Here is a 22,822-nt window from a genome sequence, read left to right as displayed (position 1 = left end):
AACTGTATTGCTGGCCCTCCCAAAAGGCCCCAAAAGAGTCTGAGAGACTCTTGGCCCACTTAAACAAAGTGTAGTCAAGCGTAGACGCTCTCGGTCGTGGTAGGATGGTTCGGGTAGGTATCTCGGATTTTGGGACTATCGCATAGTCTGAGTCCATTCATGGACGATATTTCAACAAGTTACATCGAATTGTATGGGATATATTCTTCTATCGATCTAGGCTTGTCGAGGTTTTCTATAGAATGTTGTTTACTCCACTGGCCCGCGACCACAGTTTGACCGCCGCCAAGGACCCTTGACGTCAACAGTGCCTTTGTCTTCTCGTTCGCAACTCAGAGATCTCTGAACTTTCGTTCTTTCAGTCAGATTCGCGAGCGACGGTACATGACTAGATTGAAAGAACATTCCTAGGAGAACGAGAGAGTTAGCCGGAGTCACGGATTCAGGGGTAAGGAGCCAACAAGAAGATCAGCCAAACCTAAAAGAGAATGCTGTTGTTGACGACTGTTCGAGAGACTCTCTTGACAAGATCATGAGTGTGTATTGACTAGAAAGAGATCACTGCTTTCTGTTGTGGAAAGATGTGTTCCTTGCTGTACCCCTAGCATCTGTGGGATCATCGATAGGCCGCCGTCGACAATGGACGTCACAATAGCAAGAAAAGAAGTACCGGAATAGTTTGTACAAATGGAGAAGACGTCCAGCTTCCTCATCATATGTCCAAATTGAATTTCGAACTTCTGTGGATGGTTGAACGGTCTTTTGTGTCATCAGTGTGTGTGTAGCTGCAACATGGGCATAAGCTCACCCCTTCAGCCCCCCACTTTTACATCAACCCACTAATAGATAACCCCTGATTTTCATGTTTTACTTGTGTAATTTGTCAACCTTTGAATTGCTTCAGTCAGCCAAACAACCCAGCCAAACAACCCAGCCAAGCAACTCAGTCAGAATGAGACCAAACGAATAAAAAAGAAAACGAAAGCAAGGTCTATCATGACTGAAAGCTAGTAGTTGACCGCCGAAACTCCAGATGATTCCGCATTCGAAACACTGGGGGATGCCTCTGCTGAGCGTCACTGAATCACGGCACAACCGCCTCCTACTAAAACTGTACCATCACCTCGTCTGTTGGAACTATTGAGGAGGAGGCCTACAGTGTAAGTACATCGCAAGAGTACCGGCGCTTGCCGAGAGTGCCTGAGAAGCCTGTCTGGTGTCCGACGAACTATCGACGACTAGCCAAGATCTCGTTTCTCAGCTTGATTGCTTGGGACATTACAGAGAAACAACTGTAATCTGTCATGATATCTAGGACGACACAAGTAGCTAACAAACTTTCCTCCTAGGCTCTCCGTTGCCCCTGGCGGCAAAGCTGGACAGCGATCGCTCAAACATACCCCTGAGACAATGAGGCGCTTGAAACGACCGAAGAATTTCTAACGTTACTCAATTCCGGTTTCTGATCTCGGATAGAGAAGACTGGGGTGACATCAAAGCCGACAATATTGAGCGCCGGGTGTAGTCAGATTGGTTCTGTGCCCCTTGTTTGGCCGCCCTTCGCTATCCTTCCATAACAATTGATGCTTCCACCCTAAAACATATCTACCATGGTAAGTGACCTTCTGAAATAGCTGGAAGATGTCGTGGAAAGGTTATTGGACATAGCTAGCTAGTATCTGGCTTGAGTTTCAAGAGGGAAACTTCACACATCACTCTAGAACAACAAAGACTAACCCGAGGATGAGACAGATACGCTAGATCCCAGTATTTACTCGATCGAAGGAGGCGATTACCTTCAATTTTGGCTTTGAACACTACAGCGCTTAATCATCCTATCACATCTGATCACAAAACGCAAAAGACACCCAATCGAAGAATGGTGGATTGGAATACCGGCCGAAAGAGAACACTATGGATTTTATAGACGACCAACTACCATGAACAGACGGTCAATTTCAATCTATAGACAAGGGGCTGGCACCAAGTGTCTAATGGTTTATAGAGCGACACTGATACAACGAATCAAGTGTGAACTAGACGTGAATCCCAACAAGGAGCGGGTGACAACTGTATCATCTGCGAATGCTATCAGTTGACCTTGGCCATACTAGTAATAACGGAGAGTCCAGTTGAATCTAGGCCTGCTGCAATAAGTATCGTAAAGATCCTGTGATAAGGAAAGACTAATCGGTCGAGTGACTCGACAGAGAAACCAGAGCTGTGTCTTCCTTCCAGGCATGTACAAGAATATAGCTTATGCGAGAGGAGTAATAGAGTAGTTACTTCTGTTTGATATACTGATGTAATGATACCCATCTGTAGACTTTCTGGAAAGGAATAATTTCACGGTCGAGTGGCCTGGGCACGGGAAATCACCGATATCTCCTTTTTCGAGCTGCAATCTGGAAACTACTCTGTACAATGGGAATAGCTTGTGCTCTCTATACTGTACTGGTCTATGGCCTAGGTACACACCATGCCCCCTGGAAGTGTCAGCTAGAGCTGCACAAGACGAGTGTCACCCCCGCCAGTGCTCGCAGTCCCAGGCACCATACCCCTTCAGGACTGTTGTCTGCGTGACGCGTTTGAGAAACCTGCTCAGGATACACGTGATTCAGAGCGTTCATCGTTGAGGTACGTGACTAATCCCCCCTCCTTCCAGAGAAACCCCGCCTACAAAACTCCCAATGGCGCTTCTGGAGATTGTCGTCTCCGCACTCATCCACATCATCTACATCTGCATATATCCTTGGCTCTGCACCCTCATCTTTCTCAACAACCTTCTCTCCAAGCCCGCGGTAGTATACAAGATGCAGCGTCACATTCCCGCCTCTTGGCGGGTCGTCAACCTTGACTGGCAAGTACCACATTTTATCTAACCACTGTTACTTTCCAGCAGGATCTAACGTCAACTTCAATAGCCTCGAGCATCTCAAGGTCATGGATCGTCCCAATATCGCCCAGGTGACCGAGACCGCATCCAGCCTGACCAAGCTCCTCCGGAACCCAGTCTGGGTTCCATACCATGCCAATCCCGCCAAGGTTGAGAGTGCTCGTAAGAAAGGGTAAGACTATCGCACTATTTTTGCCTAAACCTCACTAACCTGTTTTAAAAGAGCTCACGGTGCTTTTGCCAAGTTGCCTCAAGATGTTCTTGACAGGATCGTTAACAAGCTTGACCTTGAAAAGGACGGTGTCACTATTTTGTGCCTTGGTATGACTAACTCCTTCTTCTTCCGCATCCTTGGATCCAAGATGCAGAAAGTACTCCATCTGGATGCGGGACCATGGCGAGGTCAACGTCTTGTGTTTGCTGGCGCTTGGGCCCCGGGTATTCCAGAAGGTGCTGGTACTCCAGAAGAGGAGCAAGACTGGTTTTCCCGTCGCATCCAGACTCTACATGAACTTCACACTTACCCTGTGACCCTTGGTCGGGCTATGCCCATGACCCCCTACTATGCTCCTGAAGTCTTCATGCACCCCGGGCCTCGTTCTAACCGCGTCATTGACCTTATGAACCGTGATCGCTCAAGCACCACCGAGGACAAAGAGGCGTACTTTCGTATGATCGAAATCTTCATGGCAGAACCGGGGCATCTTACCGAGATACAAAGAGTGCAAGTTCTACGAAACCTTGACACCAAGGAGTACGTCCGCGCTGATGTCCTCATGGATCTCCAGGACTATCCTGAGCGTTACATACCATGGAACGATCACGAGGCTCTAGATCAGGGTGTCTTCCTCGAACGACCTTTCCATCTTGGCCATGCTCTCATGGCGTTTATCACTTACGTCGGCGACTTTAGCTAGAAGCCTCAAGGCAAGGCGTGGGCCACCAGTCGATATGACGTTTCCCCCGCCGTGACCGTCGAAGGTGATAATGCCTGGGCCGATGTCACCGGACAGGCAATCTTCAAGATCCACGGGTACCCGATCTACCATCCTATGTGGAGAAACTCGCTCGAAATTGAGCGTCCTTTTATTAGGGTCCAGCCAATTCGATTTTTCACGCGCATGGCCGCTATGGAGCGAGCCCGTGTCCTCCGTGAGGAAGTTGCTGCCCAATACGAAGCGGACGATGCTGCGGGCCCAGATCCTACAACCACCTCCCCAACTATCCCGCCTGCTGATGGTATCGACCTTGACCTCGATTTTAATATCGACTTGTCCTCTGATGGTGACTCTCAGAAGCACTGGGAGACTGACTCCGAAGTCGGCTCCGATCTCGACCTCGACCTCGACCACAACTAAACTCTCTATCACCAACCAAATCCCACCAACCCAATGTCGCCAACTATCATGGTACAATCTGGTGATGACATCTCTTTACAAATCTGATTTTTGAACAAACGTTGCGAGGATGATTCAAGGCTACGTTCAACATCCCACTCAATATGCATTTCATGCCTCTATTAACAGCAGCCACAACGATGGCGCTCTTTTATTTTGGAATCAATGAATCATACTGTCAAGGTCGGCCAACTACTTTATTGCCCAGTGTTCACTCTATGGTAGCAAGGTAACTGCATCTCTCACACCCGGAAATAACTACACTTATACTAACTGCTTTACCAGAATGAAGACATTGAAGTCAGCGGCCCAAACAATGAGGCTGTCTGTTCTAGGTTCATGTCCCTCAAGGTCGGCGGCTGGGGAAGTCACGCTGAGTATTATATTGGGAGCACGTTATAAAGGAATGGAATTCCTATATTAGCAGCCCGGATGGCTAGGATGAATACCAGGTCATGGTAAATTATCAAATGGGATGTTAGAGTAACGCAAATAACAAACAAACTTTGAGAAACTCTGGATGTGCCTTGAGATACTGCGAATAAGTAACTCAATATGTCCCATCGGCAATACATTGCCTCACCGCTTAGACATCTATCGTACACCTGAAGACACAATGGTCTGGACCTTGCTACTCCCATTTTACATTCTCTGCCGTATTGGAGAACTGTTACTGCATGTACTTGTATACCCGTGAAACTCAACCGAACGAGTCTCACAATCTGAAACATTATCTTGTGCATTTTCTTAAACATTGTTAGCTGCAACAAACATAACTTGGAAAGTTTGAAGGAATTTATGACGCTTATTTCTCGGCTTGATAATATTCCGAAGGTGTCCTCTACGCCTAAATTATTATTTCATTGAGGTAGTGTCACAAGGAAACCATCTGGTATGCAGTATGAGTCCGGAAAGTAGGAGTTTGTTCCGGGAATATTCCTTCGTAAGAGCTAGCTATTGCTAAGTACGAGGGAAAGACTACAACTTTCATCACAGTAGAATATTCATCATCCTATCTCATCTTCAGAGGCAAGTACTATCAAGTCCTTTGATTGAATGTCTTCTTGCTACCAACGATCGATCATATACTTTCACAATTCTTTGCTCAAGTAGCAGACAGTATTAACGAAAAGACTAGACCCAGTTTCCCTTGTCTGAAAACCTTGTACATATCATCCTTAACATGCCAACAGAATATCTCACTGCTACATTATCAACGCCCGGTGACCTCAGAGTCCAATCTAGTCGAAGTCTAACTCGTAGATCTCAAGAACGCGCTCCACGGTCATAAAGGGTACCATGTACTCAGTCTCGAGACGGTTGGGCCAGTTGGCAGCCTCAATAGCAGTGACGCCGGTCTCGGCGAACCGCTTGATCTTGCGACGAGCAGACCAGATGGCGACCTTTTGGTTCATCATTAGCATGTTCTTAGCTTACGGATTACTGAGTGGGTTGACTTACATCCCAGTTGTGATCCATGACTCGGATTCGCTCACTATCTTCATAGTGATGAAAGAGGGTGACGTTACGATCTTCGCTGGAAGCGTACTCACTGAAGATGTCGACATCCTCAGGATCGATTTCAATGCCGTTACCGTCCACGAAGATGAAGCTGACAATCATGGTTTCGTCGTTGAAGTCGATGAAGAGATAGGCGTCGTCAAATACGAGACGATTATCACGACCCTCGTCAAGAAGACCAGCGACAGGCTCAAGGTCATGTTTGAGATAACCGACATGGATGGTACGTTCATCAAAGGTGGGATCCCGGAGAACAGGCTTAGCAGGGATAGGACGGCTGCTGTGCCATAAGTAGAAGACGGCACAAAGGAAGTACTGCAAGTCTCCCTGAGTGGGAGAGTAAGACCTGGCAGACGTGTAATACTTCTTGACAAGCTTCTTCAGGTCCGCAGCAATCTGCACAATCTCGGACGCAGCGAGATGCTGGGCACGCCGGATGACAGACCGGGCAGCACGCTGGGTAGCGTAGTGGCGAGATCGGTAGATCTCACTGAGACGGAGTTTCTGCATAGGGCCAGGAAGATTGGCTGGGTACAGGCAAGTTGCAATCATGGCAATGAGGATAACGAGGGGGAAAGGCACGCTGTGCTGAGCCATCTGTCCACCGGCAGTTTGAGTCATGGTGAGTTTGGTGATCTCAAGGCCGTTTGCCGAGCTGTTGGAGTTTGGTGATTCACTGTTTTGGTGGGAAACTTGCAGGCTGTGGTCAGAGGGAAGAAAGAATTCGGTGGGGGAGAAGAACGTAGGGCTGGGATAGGCGGGACCCCGACAAATTGCTTGACCAATTTCTGCCTGCTTCTCTCTGCCACTCGGGTCTGTCGACGGGTGACAGTGTCTGCAAGTGTAGGCAGACATCTGGCAGTGCTACCAACGCGTCTCCTAAGTGATTGGGATGATTTTATAATAGGGCGTTATGCTGCCCACACACGCGTCTGTAACTCGGCGTTTACTAGACAATTTGAAGAGATGATACTAGTTAAATTCCAATGTATTACTTTCTTAGATATGCAGAAACGATGATCAAGTTCTTTTGTCTATACATACTATGATGTTGATAAATATCGAATATTCAATGTGTGTTTAAACCACCCCCTGAAAATGCAAATTCGAGTTTGTCCATATTTACCAAATATGTACAGTGGTTTATTTGTCAAATAGATACATAACAATATGGTGATAATTGCTTTGTTTTCTTGTGGTTGAGGAGAGCTAATGCAGTTGTCCGGAGATTTGATTGTGCCGTTTGGGAAATCAGGGGTAGATTTCCGCCAACCACACTTACCAGCAATCTTGTACCACCTCCCAGAAAACCGAATCCTTTGTCAATACTGCCCATTTTGTCGCCTCTTTATTGTCCAATACTTCTCATCGTTTCGTTTTCTCAATCTAATAGAGAGTAGAAAAAATCTAGCACAGGCGCTTTGGTCTGGTGATCGGCTTGCCTGTAAGTGACACAACATCTTCGATCCCTACGAGACTCTTTCATCTTACCTATTTCTAATGTATGAATCTGAATAGGCCTAATGAACCTTTATTAAGACTCTAAGACATTCAATTCCTCAACTTTGCTGTCACGGGGTTGTCAGCGCTGCTGGGCGGCCTTTCTCGACACAACAACACACTCATGACACTAGAACCATTTCGCACGAATATAAGCAGTCCTAAGCACTACCAAATAGCAATTATACATCGAGAGATCTATTGAAACCTTCACGTAAGGGTTCTGAAGTCTATAATCTCATAGCTATTCATTTGCACACACGAGGTCAGTTGGCGCTCTAGAGCGCCTTTCGATATATTTCCCTCCACTATTCACTTTTCGATATCATAATCCATAGACTATAAGCTAATATAGTATAGTGTAACTAGACTTCTTTTGCCGCTGCAATTTCGACTTAGTGGTGCTGTGTTAGGACTTTCATCGATTTCAGTATAAGCACTTTACGAATGCTTCAGGAACACATCACGACTCACAGACTATCTCAATACCTGTCGGAATATATTTCCAAGCTTTGGTACTCTATCGTGGAAGATCAGATAGTTTCTCATTAAGTGATGACACTCAAGTCCAAAGCCACGATCAGTCGGACAACGAGCTAACAGTCATATACATGCACTCTTTAGACGATACACTAAGACGTCCAACATCAAACTACACCTTCCAGTATGACGTTCAACGACCACTATTCCACCATGACCCTTGGATGAAAGGGACAGACTCCAGTGTTATAAGACCTTCGGTTCCCGATGCTCCTCGATGCCACCTTGGGCTTATTATCCTCCCGCTCCGACACTTTGCATACCTTGTTGACTTGTTGAAGAAGATTCTCCATATCAGCAATCTTGGCTTGCCATCTCACCCAGTCCTCCGCCTTATATTTCTAGAGCCCTTGGTTTCGCCCTACGATACTCCTTGGTCGGGTGGTTGGAGTTCTCCTTGTAACTGTCACATCTTGCCCCGATTTCCTCTTCTTGGCCCTGAAGGCCTTGGTTTCCAAAGCCTCAGAATCTGAGAAGCCTGACTGATGGACTTGCTGGGCGGTGTCGACGATGTAGCTGTTCGAATTCAAGCCTATGTAAGTCTTCCCAAAGTCTGTTGACTGATATTACGAAGTATCTCTTCTTTGCAATAGGTCGACAGATAGTGTCAGACTATGAACCTGGAAGCTGAAGCGGAAAGCTGAATAATCAATAAGCGATCACAAGACTACATCAAGTAGTTTTTATAATGGAGTTTTGTTAAGAAAAGAGTGCTCTACCTGGCATCTCCGGTTCAGCAATATACGCATCACTTGACTACCGTCAGAGTATCTAGTTACAAGGATGGTGTTATTTGGTTACATATTATTCAACCTCAAATTTAAAAGTCTTAGCTGAAGAGCAAGGATTTGCAATTGAGATAAGTATTGATACGTTCTTCAGAGTTTGGTGAGACCAACAGCCCTTCCCCAGGCTTGGAAAGTTCAAAGGAGTCCTGTCTATTTTCTAGATCACGTCACAAATCATTGGATCGGAGCACTAAGTGTGCCGTCAGCTGTATTTGGTCTTATTCATTATCTATTACGTGTGGTGCTCTATGAAATAAACATGGATTCTCTTCGTCTAATCAAACACTCAGATACTCTTCACACATCTATTCGTAACAGAAACCCCAAATCGACTGATAGGATAGAAGCTGTGACAGGCTATTCCTTATGACTCCTATATGTTGGTTGGCGGCATAATTTCACGTTCTTGGTCGAGTTCATAGACAGCTTTGTTGATTGCACTGCTGGCTAGGCGAACAAGCTCCATACAAAAGTCGTTGATCATTTCCATCCGTTCGTCTTGTGGTCTGAGATGCGAACTTGGAAGCTTCTTAATCAGATCAGAAGAGGATTTGAGAAGTTCCAGGTCTGACTTAGCCGATGGGCGGAGAGGATGCATGAGGATGTTGAAGAAGATCGTAATCATAGCAGTGGTAGGATAAAACACAACGACCCTAGCTCGGAGTTAGCCAATTCTACTATATACGCGTGCAAGGTGTTGTCTACATACCAGAAGGCTTCACCAGCAAGACCGTCCGTGGCCGCCATAAGATATAGAAGAGTCGAGCGACTTGCTTCAAGCGCCAGAGCAATGCTTGATTCAACACCTGATTCAATATTGGATGGCCATTCGGCGTCGATGTTTGACTTTTCATGTTCAGGATGATGCATGCATCTTCCACTGGCGCGATGAATGGTGGCCAAAAGGTGATGGTACTCAAGATGGAGGGTAATGGAACGCATGCTACGCGGAAGATGCATGTTTTCCACATTTACTTGATAGTTATTGCGGATGGAGAGTTGGGGGCGGAAGTTTTGCGGGATGGACTTTCTCCAGGTTTCCAGCTCATCGTCAAGATCTCTGATGTCGAATAGAAGCTGGGCGGGTGTTTTCCTGGCGGCTTGCGCAGAGTAGAGTAAGCGACTAGCCTTTTCCTTTATATGACTGAGGCGCGGGTCTCCAGGAAGATGAGGCGCGAGGGCGGTATCACCATCAAGCTCAAGAGGGAGATGGTGACTCAGGCCGGGGAGATATTCGTAGCATTCCAGATAGTTCTCTGGCAAGGTAAGGTCGCAGTAGTCTTCGGACATCAAAGGGGGCTGGCCGCTTCGTAGGGCAATGTTCTTGTCAAAGATATACAAAAGCCAGAAGAGAAGTCTTATTTGGCGACGCTCTCGCTCATGGTGAGTGATTCGACCCTTGTTAGTCTCGGTTGCGGTGTAGTTTTGGCCGCCAAGGGTAAAGGCCATGCGGCAGGCAATGGCGTGAAACATGGAAGCGGAACGGAGTCGTCCTAGGAAGACCTCGTGCATGTTCTACAATCATGTTAGCATTTTCCATGTGTGATAGAAGACCAAGGCTGACCAGCATGAAAGCCACCTGAAGAGTGGCGAGATTCGGCACTTCAAGAACATCAGTAAGGATGTAGCGAGCCTTTGCGGCGCATATATCAGTATCGACAGGGGGAAGATCGACTAGTGACCCCTGGAACAGTGGAATCATAGACGCAAAAGCCAAAACACAAGCCATCTGGCTCATGTGCTCAAGCGAGGGAGTCTCTCCACTCCAGCTCATATACGCCAGGTTGATTGTATCATAGAATAGTTCTGGGTCGACAACGGGGAACACAAGTCGAAAAGACGAATTCGAAAACACATGCCAGATGGTTTCAACAACCGTTTTATCTGGAAGAGTGTATAGATCATGTGGGTCGGTGAAACGGTGTGTTGACAAGGGTGTTGATAGTGGTGGGTGAAACTGTCGTCCGGTTTGGAAACGAACCTGCTCGCCCGTCTTGGAAGCAATCCATTCCTTACCTTGATCTGAAATCAGCGGCAGCCCATTGTTCTGGCTAAGATGGCCAAAGTGACAGCCACCAAAGTGGAGTTGGCCGTAGGAGACGGCGCTGGGAGAGGGTACAAAAGTAGTGAGACTTTCTGGTTGGACGATGGATTCGCAATCGGCCATGGAAGAGTCAGACGGTTCTGGCTGTGTGACCACTACTGGAGTTGGCTCTTTGCCGCTTTCGGTTGCAGGAGATTCGGAATTGTCATGTACAGGCAGAGAGCTCGAAGTGAAGTGTTTTGATACTCTGCTCAAAGGGTCGCTCTGGCTAGCGAGTGTTTGAGCGAGTGCTTCTTCTACTTTTCTCAGCCGTTCTGAAAGACTACTCTCTGATGTTTGTTTGGATCTACAGTACATGTAAGCCAAGACAGTCTTGGTTTGGTATCAGATAGAACTAACCTAGACCTGACAGCTTGCTTCCTACGACCCCTGACACGGTCGAAAGTGCAAGCTAGGTTGTGGTGCTGGCACCAGTTACAAGGGGTAGCAGAATCTGTCAAATCACATTGGATCTAATATGGTAAGCCACTTGAATAGTGGGTAAGGGCAGATGATAGGGGCGGTGATCAGGGTCGCCATGAGATGGGATGGGTTTGCCGAACAGGTGGGCCGCATAATTAGTGATGAATAAAAATATCAAATAAGCTTTGTTGCGGATATAACCAGAGTGTCTCCAGTCCCGGTCTTTTTGCGAACTTTCGGTCAAGACACAGGGGTGGATGGAAGAGAGTAGATGTGAAAGGTGATTCTGAGACTGTACATACCTTTCTCTTGTGACATGCATCGCAGGCCTTTTTTTGAACCATACTTGACAAAAGAGACTGTAAGGCAGAAGAAGAGCGTTGTCGATACCACACGGAAGTTGGCTTCTCTGCCGAAGATCAAAGCCGAGGTAGCGTTGAGAATCCACAAACGGTCCTGCAATGAAAGCCAAGATAAGTATTGATGCCAGTTCAACTCGTCATCAAAAGTGAGTCTAAAGGTGAGGTCGGACAGTCAAAATGTCCGACGGGATGGCTCGGAAGTTATGGATGGAAAAGCGCGCCAAAGTCCCGCTGAATAAGCGGTATCTGTACAGCGCTAGACGGGATGCAGTGCCTGTAATACTAAGCATTGACGATGCTGACGAGTCTTCTAGCTTCCGGTTCGGTACCTTAGTAGCCAGTAGGTTAACAACCAGCCAGGCCAGCCATGTAACGACCAGGGATCAGACGCCCGCTAGACAGGGAAGTGAAAGGAATAGTAACGGCATATGCCGACTGAGCTTACCCTGCACCATTGTTTATCTATTCTCGTCAAAAACATCATCACAGAATAGATATCATCTATCGGTTCTACTTTTTCTAAAAGGCCAAGGCGTTTTCAATACCAGCCTTGTAAGGTGCAGTGATATTCATGTAAATTTACCAACACCGGGAACATACAAAACACAGTATCTCAGTGAACGCTCTTCATAGCTCAGTAACATTATCGGGTGCACAATTTCAAAGTCCAAGACGTACTCCTTGTCATCGTGTGTTGCGAGCGGCAGCTAGTCTACATCTCGGGACATAAAAATAAACAACCAAAAAGATTGAGTTCTAGAAGCATAAACCCACCAGCAAGATAATTTCGTCCGGTGTGCTACCAGGCCAATGCTTCTAGGGTAGCTGGCCGCGTCAACTATAATTTCACATGTGTAACGGGTCTCGTCGCACCGTTTTGCGCGTGATTACACACTATCAGGCTTTCGTGTCCGGCGGAATTCTCAACAGAAACTCGCAGGTCGGATGAACTGGAACAGCGAGAACCGTCGGTAGATGAAACTAATGACGCATATAACATCTAGGTACCATGTCCGGATCGACCCGGATAGATTAGAGTGTTGTGTCGCACCGGATGTCTGGGAGACTAGTGTCCGCGGACGGTTTGACAAGACAACGAGGATCCTCAAGATCAGATAAGTGGTTCGGAAGTTGAGGAGACTCTGAAGCTGCCGCTTAGTTATCCTTCTAGTGAGAAATAGCCTACGTAGACGACTTGGACCCCTGCTAGCCCTGCCACTTCCCGTGTCTTCAGACTCAGTTACTAAGCGGCAAAAACCCTCGCATTCGCAATTTCCAGACTTGTTCCATCAGCCTCATTCTTGATCCACAGAAACCTTCAAGGATAGCTCGATCAACAATGCATTTACCCAGATACAGTAGTTTCATTCGCTGTATTGTCCGGCAAATCCCACCGTCGGACACCGATAAAGACCGCCATGTTTGTAAGAACCTGACACAAACTCAACAAGTGTTTCTTTATAATACGTCTCCTGCCTCATAATTCAACATGTTATACCAGCATCAAGCACTGTCGTTTATTTCTTGTCTTTGTTCATTCAGATTGTGTTGATCTGGAGGTTGTGGCTACTTATCCAGCCAGGGCTATTTTTCGTCCAACTACCAATACCACCAAACATCAACAACATGGAATCCTCCGATAGCATCGACTCGACGGTCTACGAACCGACACCTCTCAAAGAAACCCCCAACGATGACTCCGAATGGAAGATGAAGTCAGAAGTCATCGGCTTCAAAGAACGTGACAAGTCCTCAGGCGTCCCAGACAGAGAACTCGGCGTCACATGGAACAACCTCACTGTCGATGTCATCGCCGCCGATGCCGCCATCCATGAGAACGTCCTCTCACAGTATAACTTTCCAAGGCTTATCAAAGAGTCTCGACAAAAGTCTCCACTCAAGACTATCCTCGACAACAGCCATGGCTGTGTCAAGCCTGGAGAGATGCTGCTCGTTCTAGGTCGTCCTGGCTCTGGTTGCACTACACTTCTCAACATGATCTCCAACAAGAGACGCGGTTACGCCAACGTCAAGGGTGATGTCTTTTATGGCTCAATGACAGCTGAAGAGGCCAAGAGATATCGCGGTCAGATCGTCATGAACAACGAAGAAGAAGTATTCTATCCCGCCCTGACAGTCGGCCAGACCATGGACTTTGCCTCTCGGCTCAAGCTCCCCTTTCAGGTCCCTCAGGGTGTCAACTCACATGAGGAACTTCGAACTGAGACCAGAGACTTCCTTCTCAAGTCTATGGGTATCGAACATACCATTGAAACCAAAGTCGGAGATGCGTTTGTACGTGGTGTGAGCGGTGGAGAGAGGAAGCGTGTTTCCATCATAGAGACTATGGCCACCCAGGGCTCGGTCTTTTGCTGGGACAACTCTACTCGTGGTTTAGACGCAAGCACGTAAGTACACCCAAGCAACCCTTTGAATCCCTCTCTAACAATCATAGTGCTTTGGAGTATACCAAGGCCATCCGCGCAATGACCGATGTCATGGGCCTAGCTTCCGTCGTCACCCTCTACCAAGCCGGCAACGGTATCTACGACCTCTTCGACAAAGTCCTTGTTCTAGACGAAGGACAGCAAGTCTACTACGGCCCTCTCAAGGAAGCCAAGCCTTTTATGGAGAGCATGGGTTTCATCTGTCAATATGGAGCCAATGTAGCAGACTACCTGACCGGTGTGACTGTTCCTACCGAGAGACAGATCCATCAAGACTATCAGAACCGATTCCCACGCACAGCAAAAGCTCTCCGGGCTGAGTACGAAAAGTCACCAATCTACGAACGAGCACGATCTGAATACGACTATCCTACCACTGACATTGCCAAGGAAAAGACAAAGGCTTTCCAAGAGGGCGTCCGCCAGTTCAAAGACAAGAAATTGCCTGACAGCGATCCCATGACGGTCGGTTTCTTGGATCAGACCAAGGCATGCATCATCCGTCAGTACCAGATCGTTCTTGGAGACAAGGCCACCTTCTTCATCAAGCAGATATCAATGATCGTCCAAGCCCTTATCGCCGGTTCTCTCTTCTACAACGCTCCAGATAATTCAAGCGGCCTCTTTGTCAAGTCCGGTGCCGTCTTTGTCGCTCTTCTCTCCAACTCGCTCGTCTCCATGTCTGAGGTCACTGATTCCTTCACTGGTCGCCCTGTTCTTCTCAAGCACAAGTCCTTTGCTATGTATCATCCTGCCGCTTTCTGTATTGCTCAGATTGCTGCTGATATACCCATCATATTGATGCAAGTCACTACATTTTCCGTCGTTGAGTATTTCATGGTTGGACTTACCAGGACCGCTGGGCACTTTTTCACCTTCTGGATCATCTTGGTTGCCATCACCATTGTAAGTCAACACCCTGTTAATCTACAACACTTAACTAACATCTTGCGACAGTGCATTACCGCCCTCTTCCGAGCCGTCGGAGCTGCCTTCAAGAACTTCGACGATGCTTCCAAGGTCTCTGGTCTTTTCATTACTGCGACAATCATGTACTCTGGCTATCTCATCCAGAAGCCCTTGATGCACGATTGGTTCGTCTGGATCTTCTGGATTGACCCTCTGGCATACGCTTTCGACGCTCTTCTATCGAACGAATTCCACGGAAAGATCATCCCTTGTGTTGGCAACAGTCTTGTTCCCAGTGGCCCTGGTTTCAACAATGGCGATCACCAGGCTTGTGCTGGTGTGGGTGGAGCGAAGCCCGGTCAGACATTTGTTACCGGTGATGACTACTTGGCTTCGCTTTCCTATGGATATGATCACCTTTGGAGAAACTTTGGTATCATCTGGGCTTGGTGGCTTCTTTTCGTTGCTATTACCATCTTCTTCACCACCAAGTGGCATGCCTCTTCCGAAGACGGTCCATCTCTGGTCATCCCACGAGAGAACGCTCACATTACCGCAGCCCTTCGTCAATCCGACGAAGAGGGTCAGACCAAGGGCGAGAAGAAGATGATTGGTAGTCAAGAGGACGGTGTCATCTCGGGTGATGACACCGACACCAGCGCCGTCGCCGATAACCTCGTTCGCAACACTTCAGTCTTTACTTGGAAGAACCTGACTTACACCGTCAAGACACCCTCCGGGGACCGCGTTCTTCTCGACAACGTCCAAGGTTGGGTCAAGCCAGGTATGCTGGGAGCTCTCATGGGCGCGTCTGGTGCTGGAAAGACAACCCTTCTCGATGTTCTTGCACAGCGCAAGACAGATGGTACCATTCGCGGTTCAATCATGGTCGATGGCCGTCCCCTGCCAGTTTCTTTCCAGCGCTCAGCAGGTTACTGTGAGCAGCTTGATGTACATGAACCCTATGCTACTGTCCGCGAAGCCCTCGAGTTCTCCGCCTTACTTCGACAAAGCCGTGATACACCTCGCGAGGAGAAGCTGAAGTATGTTGACACCATCATTGACCTTCTCGAACTTCACGACATCGCCGATACCCTCATTGGAAAGGTTGGTGCCGGATTGAGCGTTGAGCAGCGCAAGCGTGTCACCATTGGTGTTGAGCTTGTCTCCAAGCCTAGCATTCTTATCTTCCTGGACGAGCCTACTTCTGGCCTTGATGGGCAATCTGCTTATAACACTGTTCGCTTCCTACGAAAGCTGGCTGCTGTCGGCCAAGCTGTCCTTGTCACCATCCACCAACCTTCGGCTCAACTATTCTCCCAATTCGATACACTTCTTCTCCTTGCCAAGGGCGGCAAGACTGTGTACTTTGGTGATATTGGTGATCAAGCCAAGACTGTCTCTGGCTACTTTGGACGCTATGGTGCGCCTTGCCCCAAGGATGTCAACCCAGCTGAGTTCATCATCGATGTTGTCTCTGGTCATCTGTCCCAAGGCAAAGACTGGAACCAAGTCTGGCTATCCTCACCCGAACACGCCACTGTTGAGAAGGAACTTGACCACATGATCACCGACGCTGCTTCCAAGCCCCCTGGCACAACCGAAGACGGTCACGAGTTTGCCACGTCGCTCTGGGAGCAGACTAAACTCGTCACCCAGCGCATGAACGTATCCCTGTATCGCAACACAGATTACATCAACAACAAGTATGCGCTCCACGTCTTCTCAGCTCTCTTCAACGGGTTTACCTTTTGGCAAATTGGTTCATCGGTCGCTGAGCTCCAACTTAAGCTGTTCACCATCTTCAACTTCATCTTTGTGGCACCTGGTGTCATGGCTCAGCTCCAGCCTTTGTTCATCCAGCGTCGAGATATCTTTGAGACGCGCGAGAAGAAGTCCAAGATGTACTCCTGGGTTGCGTTCGTCACCGGCCTCATTGTTTCCGAAGTTCCCTATCTTTGTGTCTGCGCTGTCATCTACTATGTCTGCTGGTACTACACCGTCGGTTTCTCTGATCACTCATCTCGCGCCGGTGCAACATTTTTCGTCATGCTCATGTACGAGTTCATCTACACCGGTATCGGCCAGTTCATCGCCGCTTATGCACCCAGCGAAGTCTTCGCATCGCTGGTGAACCCTCTCGTCATCACTATCCTTGTCTCTTTCTGTGGTGTTCTTGTGCCATACGCTAGCATTCAGGTCTTCTGGCGATACTGGCTTTACTACATCAACCCGTTCAACTACTTGATGAGCAGCATGCTTACCTTTGGTATATGGGGTTCTGAGGTCAAGTGCAAAGACAAGGAGTTCGCTCGCTTCAGTCCCCCCAATGGCACTACTTGTGGCGAGTACCTCTCTGAGTGGCTCACCAAGGTTCCCAGTAACCTCATCAACCCTGATGCTACCGATGAGTGCATGGTGTGCTCGTACACCAAGGGCGAGGATTACCTTCGCACTCTCAACATCAAGGAGTACTCCTACGGTTGGAGGAATGCTGGCATCACCGCTGCCTTTGTCTTTACTTCCTATGCTCTTGTTTATATCTTGATGAAGCTCCGAACAAAGGCTTCCAAGAAGGCAGAGTAGATCTGAGTATCTTGGCAATAATCTTCATGTTCCATTTCATAGACTTTAAAACATAGACTTAATTAGACTTCCTACTTATAGACATAGCTATCAATTTATACCACATTTTGTATCAACGTCTCTCCTCATGCAGTTATTCGATTTGTGTAAGAATGCCGTTTCTTAGGACTCGAGAGGTGTCTGAACCGGGGTTATACTTTGGTTCGCAATTGTCCCCTGGTCTACCGCTTCGAAACCGCCTACCCGATATTTGACCATTTTTAGGTCAGTAGAGCTCAACAGCCATCATATGCACTATCCATATACACAGACACATCAACAAACAAGCAGAGATAATGCAACCTTGACACTGGAACCAAGCGCAGAAGACAGTGTACTAACTGGAAATTAATTACAACTACACGAGACTTCATCTGTCTCACCCATTTCTTTGAGATACTCATCACTTACTGTGACCCCACGGGGATGACTAACCATCCTGGATTGTGCATCGGGCATCGGACCAAGTCTCGGATCAATACTTTCGGATGTTCGGATAATTCTCATCTTGGCCAGACTGACAGAGGTCTTAAGCAGAAGTCGAGGGTAGATCAAGATGACTGCCATTTAAAAGAAGAATACTCGGAGAAAAACTCAAGAAACAAACATCGTTAAGCCTGAAAAGATGACAATTTCTAACGGTGTCAACGGCCATACCAACGGCACTCAGCCGTCATCCTTCAAGAACGGCAAAGTCTCCACTTTGTCTAACACAGCTTCTATATCATCGACTTTGTCTGATCTCTTTGATGAAAACATCACCGCCAAGATCCTTCATGCTGCTGAAACCGGGTTAATAAACAACGTGAGATGGAAAACCGACTTTACAGAAAGATGCTCACATTTATTACCAGAACCCACCCTTGGCATATCCTGAATACGTCCCCCAGACTGGACCAGAGACCGGCAAATATGTCCTTCGAGAAAAGCTGTTTTGGACATGTGGTTTCTTCCCAGGCTCCATATACTCCCTGATTGAGCGTATGATCAAGTTCCCGCAAGCTTCACCAGGAGGTTCGAATAAGCAGCAGCTTCTACAGCAACTACTCACTGTCGGACGATCTTGGTCTGACCCACTGCACGACTATGCCAAGCGAACAGACACACACGACATGTCTTTCATGATCCAGCCGTCCATGAGAGTGCGCTGGGAGGTTTTACACGATTTTGACGCTTTGCAGTCTATCATCACGGCTGCACAGTCACTTTACTCCAGATACAACTCCAACGTCGGCGCTATTCGGTCTTGGGACGTCCTGTCACAAGATGGAGTCGACATTTCGAGCATGACGGACGACTTCCTTGTTATCATCGACTCCATGTGCAATCTCGACCTACTATACTACGCAGCAGCACAGACTGGCCAGACCGAAATGGCTGAAGCGGCGACAACTCACGCCAAAGCCCTGATGAAGGCTCTTTTCCGACCCGAAACCGATGAGTCTGTCGGAAGAACCATGTACAGCACCTTCCACGTTGTCAACTTCGATCCCAACAATGGATCTGTCAAGGAGAAGAGAACCGGCCAAGGATACGCCGCAAACTCAACTTGGGCCCGTGGACAAGCCTGGGGCATCCTCGGATACTCGCAGACCTACAACTGGACCAAGGATACCCAGTTCCTTGATGCGGCCATAGGGCTTGCTGAATATTTCATCTTCAGACTTCTCAATTCCCCTGACTGTGTCGAGGTACCTGTGTCCGGAGAGAACCGTACCAAGGGTCGCTACGTACCACTTTGGGATTTTGACGCGCCCATTGATACCTCTGCTCCATTGCGAGACTCATCTGCGGGTATTATTGCGGCGAACGGTATGCTGGTGCTCTCACAAGCTTTGGCCGGTAGTGGTTCGCACGATCTCAGTGAAAGATATAGATCGATGGCTATCCGAATCGTCAAAGACACGCTTGACTTTTCCCTAGCACAAGAAAAGTCCAAGGTCGCACTGAAAGTCGACGGAACCTTTGAAGTTCAGGACTTGGAGTCCAACGGTCATTTTGAGGCTATCCTGAAGAACGCTACGGCCAATCACAATGCAAAGGACTACAAGAGATACTGGGATCATGGGCTGGTTTATGCGGATTATTATCTGATTGAATTTGGAAACAGGCTGCTCAAGATGGGTTTGGCATAAGTACATAGATACCATGTTGGTTCAAGTCTTTACGAGGAGTAGAATATTTAAGTAAATCATAAAGTATGTTCTGGCTTAGTTCAAAGTCCAATTGTCCATAGGAAACGGAGCTCCTTGATCGTCGATAGTCTGTGCCGTAAACATCATATCGTCGAAACTAATTACTCGATCCAACTGCATAAAGTCCTGGTCCATGAGAACAGTAGAGATAGCAGATAGCTCATCTGGAGAATTGTGCTCTAGGCCTGGGTTCGTAGGCGATATTTGAGGTAGAAAGTTGAGCTGGTCATTTGAAATTTGTGTATGCGCAGGGTCGAAGGGGAGTCCGGTATTCGGCGGTCGTGTATCAAATGTTGTATTCAAAACTCCCACCGCCCCCGTGCCCTCACTCTGGATGTTATTTCGAGTAAGCTCATGTCCCTGGGGAGTCTGGGTAGAAAGGTGATCGACAAAGCCGTCGGTAGAATATCCAACTACATCAGGAGAGTACTCTGGATTCTCTGTACACTTTTGGTAAAGAGCACGTAACTGAGCACTGTATTTTCCAGCGAGGGATGTTTTTGACTTTGCTTCCGATATTGGACCTGCCCATCGTTTGGCAAACTGGTCAAGACTGTCGATCAAAACCCAAAACTCAGAAGCCAAGACTGTTTTATAGTATCTCCAATGCACTAGAACTGTGTCAGCGCAAGCCAATGGACGAGAGTGTGAAAGACCTACCTAGCAGTGCCCGAGCACTAACAAAGACACAGAATGCAAATTGACTGTTCACTGGACTATTATCTGGTGTGTACTTTAGGTACTTTTGAGTGATTGTCGCCGTCTCCGCCGCCGCGATTTGGCATGTTTCGGCACTATGCGCACTGGGCATCCTGACAATGCTTGTCCACTGCGGTGCTGGATATGCTATCTGTTGGTGTAGCAAAATCATCGAGGTATTGTGTGTGATGTGAGCGAGGGTAAGGTTCGGATCCATGTTGATGATGGTCGGCCGTCTAGAAATGTTGGAGTCTTTCCACTTTTGAGGCAAGAACATCTTCCAACTTGGAGGTTGTCAGTAAACGAGTCAAACAGGAAAGGCAGGGGACTCACTGAACGAGGCGAAGATCCAATTCCTTGAATCTGGTAAGCCAGTTGCCGACCTCCTGACGATCTTTGAAATTGATCCTTTGTTGAAGAAAGTATGTAGTAACCCGACTCAAAGACTCAGTTGCTTCGATGCAATATGCAAAGGCGCCCACAGTGGTCATATCAACTGTGTCGTTCCTCTTGGATGCTGTAGTATTTGTCGACGGCGTTTCTGGTGGTGCTTCTGTGACTTGTTCGGGGCTTGGATAGTGCGCTGGGAGGAAGACGATCGAGTTGCCCATTTTTGCAGCAGACCGATCCCAGATACCAAAGTAAGGCGTTAATACTGTTTCTTCCTTGTGCCAAAGACCGCCATCGGCTGGAAGTCTTCTGCGAACGTCGTCTGATGTTAGGCTTGTGTTCCACCTATCAAGGTTAGTATAGGTTGTCATGGCTTTCGCTGTTGTAAACTTACCCAGTCATGACAGAACAGAGCCTGTGGTGTGGTTAGCGTTTCTTTCTGTTCCAGATCCGTGGTCTTCATACCTATCCAAGTTGAAGATACTCCAAAAGACTCGTCTTCGTTCTTCTTCCTGTGTCCAATTCTGAGGTGGCGGTAAGGATGTTAATGGTTTGAGAAGAGGTCCTTGTTGTCGATCATCAAACTCAACGCTGAGCTGCAGATACTCGACGGTCCTCGTGAGCGATCCTATGATAGGCCAGGCCCGGGGCATGTCTCCGTTGCCCATCTAGAATAGTCGTTAGACAGGTCCATCGATAAGTGAAGAAGGTCTTACATCCGTAAATGCTATTATACTTAGAGCTTGTAAGTTCTCAACCGACATACCGTCCATACCGGACAAGAGCACTATACTTCTGGACTTGGATATCCATGTTTCGGTCTCCCTCTCTGACAGCTTCTCGCTACCAAGGTCCACGAAGCGGATGGCAGCAACCACTATGGCGTGTAGAAGTACAGTAAGACAGGGTAATTGTTCATGGTTGTAAAACCGGCTTCTAAAACGAGTTTCATGTAGTATGGGTATCCATGGCTGAACCAGGATGAAATATGCGTTGATGACTTCTTCTAGTAGCTCTGGTGGTGGTAGTTGGCTTGTCGTGCTTCCCAGCTCGCCAAGTTGACTGGCCAACTCTATGTTTGGATTGCCGCAGCTGTCGACTCTTCTTCTCTTCCGAGGCTGCTGATGGACATCGTTTGGGGATGAGAGAGACGCTGTTCCAGGTGTCGTGTGTTGAATCTGTGCCAAAGAGCTGTTGATAGTCTGCAATGGTAGGGTGACACCAGCATTGGACACCAAACCTCGCAGTTCTTGTATGAGACTTGAGAATGCTCCAACGAGTTGTGATGAGTCGACTGACGAGGTTGAATTATTGGCGTCTGAGCCTTGGTACACTGTATTCTCGAGAGCCTCTGATGCTGTTAGTAAAAGCCTAGATCTTCACTGTTGTACCTACCGACTCTGCGACTTAGGCCTTCTATGACTCCAGTCTTGACTCCGGGTTTGTTCTTCTTTAGGTCATAAATACATGGCGCGTCTGTTTTGGTTAGTAACCAATAAACTTGACCTTACTGTTGGGCTTGTGTAACGTACCCAGCCTTTGGCAATGGTTGCATGTTGGCTTATCTCTCGAACAACGGAGCTTCCTTCGTCTACATCCCTGACACGAAGGAACCTCGGTATCCGCAGTAGTGGACCCATTCCCAGTGTTCGGCGATTGTATATTTGGATGGTTCATGTCTATAACGCGTGGTTTTAGGATCGCTCGCCCGCTGCCCGATGGATGAGTTGCATACGTAAAAAGTAAATAACAGTTGAAGGAGCGGAGTTATCTGTGTCGATCAGCGACCGGAAAACAAGCTTGAGAGTGGTTTCCCCATGGGGAAGAGTAGCTAAGCGCGCCAATAATGGCTGCTCTTGGAGTCTTCGGAGATGAATGTCCCGATGCCCGAAGTTGGGTTAGCTCACATCATTCGATCAGGAGCAGGACAAAGGTACATACATTCAATGAAGATATCCATCATGGCGAGTTTGCTATGAAATGAACGATTTTTATACACTTTATACACTTCAGTGCCATCATAGAAACTCCCACATTCTGTACTAAC

At 47.7% G+C, this 22,822-nt stretch overlaps 6 protein-coding genes across 6 annotated transcripts; 3 read left to right on the top strand and 3 right to left on the bottom strand.

Annotated features, from left to right (window-relative positions):
• Positions 1–2,690: 2,690 nt before the first annotated feature.
• Positions 2,691–4,254, top strand: FPSE_12007 (uncharacterized protein; the record flags this gene model as incomplete). The annotated part of the gene is made up of 4 exons (XM_009265124.1): positions 2,691–2,820; positions 2,900–3,068; positions 3,120–3,738; positions 3,814–4,254. 4 exons carry the CDS (start codon positions 2,691–2,693, stop codon positions 4,252–4,254), a joined length of 1,359 nt encoding a protein of 452 aa, XP_009263399.1.
• Positions 4,255–5,534: 1,280 nt separating this feature from the next.
• On the bottom strand, positions 5,535–6,435 carry FPSE_12006 (uncharacterized protein; the record flags this gene model as incomplete). The annotated part of the gene is made up of 2 exons (XM_009265123.1): positions 5,535–5,696; positions 5,755–6,435. The coding sequence occupies 2 exons, from the start codon at positions 6,433–6,435 to the stop codon at positions 5,535–5,537; spliced, it is 843 nt and encodes a 280-aa protein (XP_009263398.1).
• Positions 6,436–9,015: 2,580 nt separating this feature from the next.
• Positions 9,016–12,198, bottom strand: FPSE_12005 (uncharacterized protein; the record flags this gene model as incomplete). The annotated part of the gene is made up of 9 exons (XM_009265122.1): positions 9,016–9,295; positions 9,352–10,157; positions 10,207–10,526; positions 10,659–11,032; positions 11,086–11,137; positions 11,451–11,604; position 11,956; positions 12,111–12,135; positions 12,189–12,198. The coding sequence occupies 9 exons, from the start codon at positions 12,196–12,198 to the stop codon at positions 9,016–9,018; spliced, it is 2,022 nt and encodes a 673-aa protein (XP_009263397.1).
• A 938-nt stretch (positions 12,199–13,136) lies between these two features.
• FPSE_12004 (uncharacterized protein) lies at positions 13,137–17,452 on the top strand (the record flags this gene model as incomplete). The annotated part of the gene is made up of 3 exons (XM_009265121.1): positions 13,137–13,918; positions 13,966–14,863; positions 14,915–17,452. The coding sequence occupies 3 exons, from the start codon at positions 13,137–13,139 to the stop codon at positions 17,450–17,452; spliced, it is 4,218 nt and encodes a 1,405-aa protein (XP_009263396.1).
• Positions 17,453–18,116: 664 nt separating this feature from the next.
• On the top strand, positions 18,117–19,626 carry FPSE_12003 (uncharacterized protein; the record flags this gene model as incomplete). The annotated part of the gene is made up of 2 exons (XM_009265120.1): positions 18,117–18,296; positions 18,346–19,626. 2 exons carry the CDS (start codon positions 18,117–18,119, stop codon positions 19,624–19,626), a joined length of 1,461 nt encoding a protein of 486 aa, XP_009263395.1.
• Positions 19,627–19,701: 75 nt separating this feature from the next.
• On the bottom strand, positions 19,702–22,738 carry FPSE_12002 (uncharacterized protein; the record flags this gene model as incomplete). The annotated part of the gene is made up of 7 exons (XM_009265119.1): positions 19,702–20,297; positions 20,347–20,669; positions 20,719–21,120; positions 21,241–21,443; positions 21,492–22,126; positions 22,171–22,251; positions 22,717–22,738. The coding sequence occupies 7 exons, from the start codon at positions 22,736–22,738 to the stop codon at positions 19,702–19,704; spliced, it is 2,262 nt and encodes a 753-aa protein (XP_009263394.1).
• Between the last annotated feature and the right edge of the window lie 84 nt (positions 22,739–22,822).

This window comes from Fusarium pseudograminearum, chromosome 2, assembly GCF_000303195.2.
Source record: "Fusarium pseudograminearum CS3096 chromosome 2, whole genome shotgun sequence".
In the NCBI taxonomy this organism is placed as follows: Eukaryota; Fungi; Ascomycota; class Sordariomycetes; order Hypocreales; family Nectriaceae; genus Fusarium; species Fusarium pseudograminearum.
This window is presented reverse-complemented; position numbering and strand designations above follow the sequence as displayed.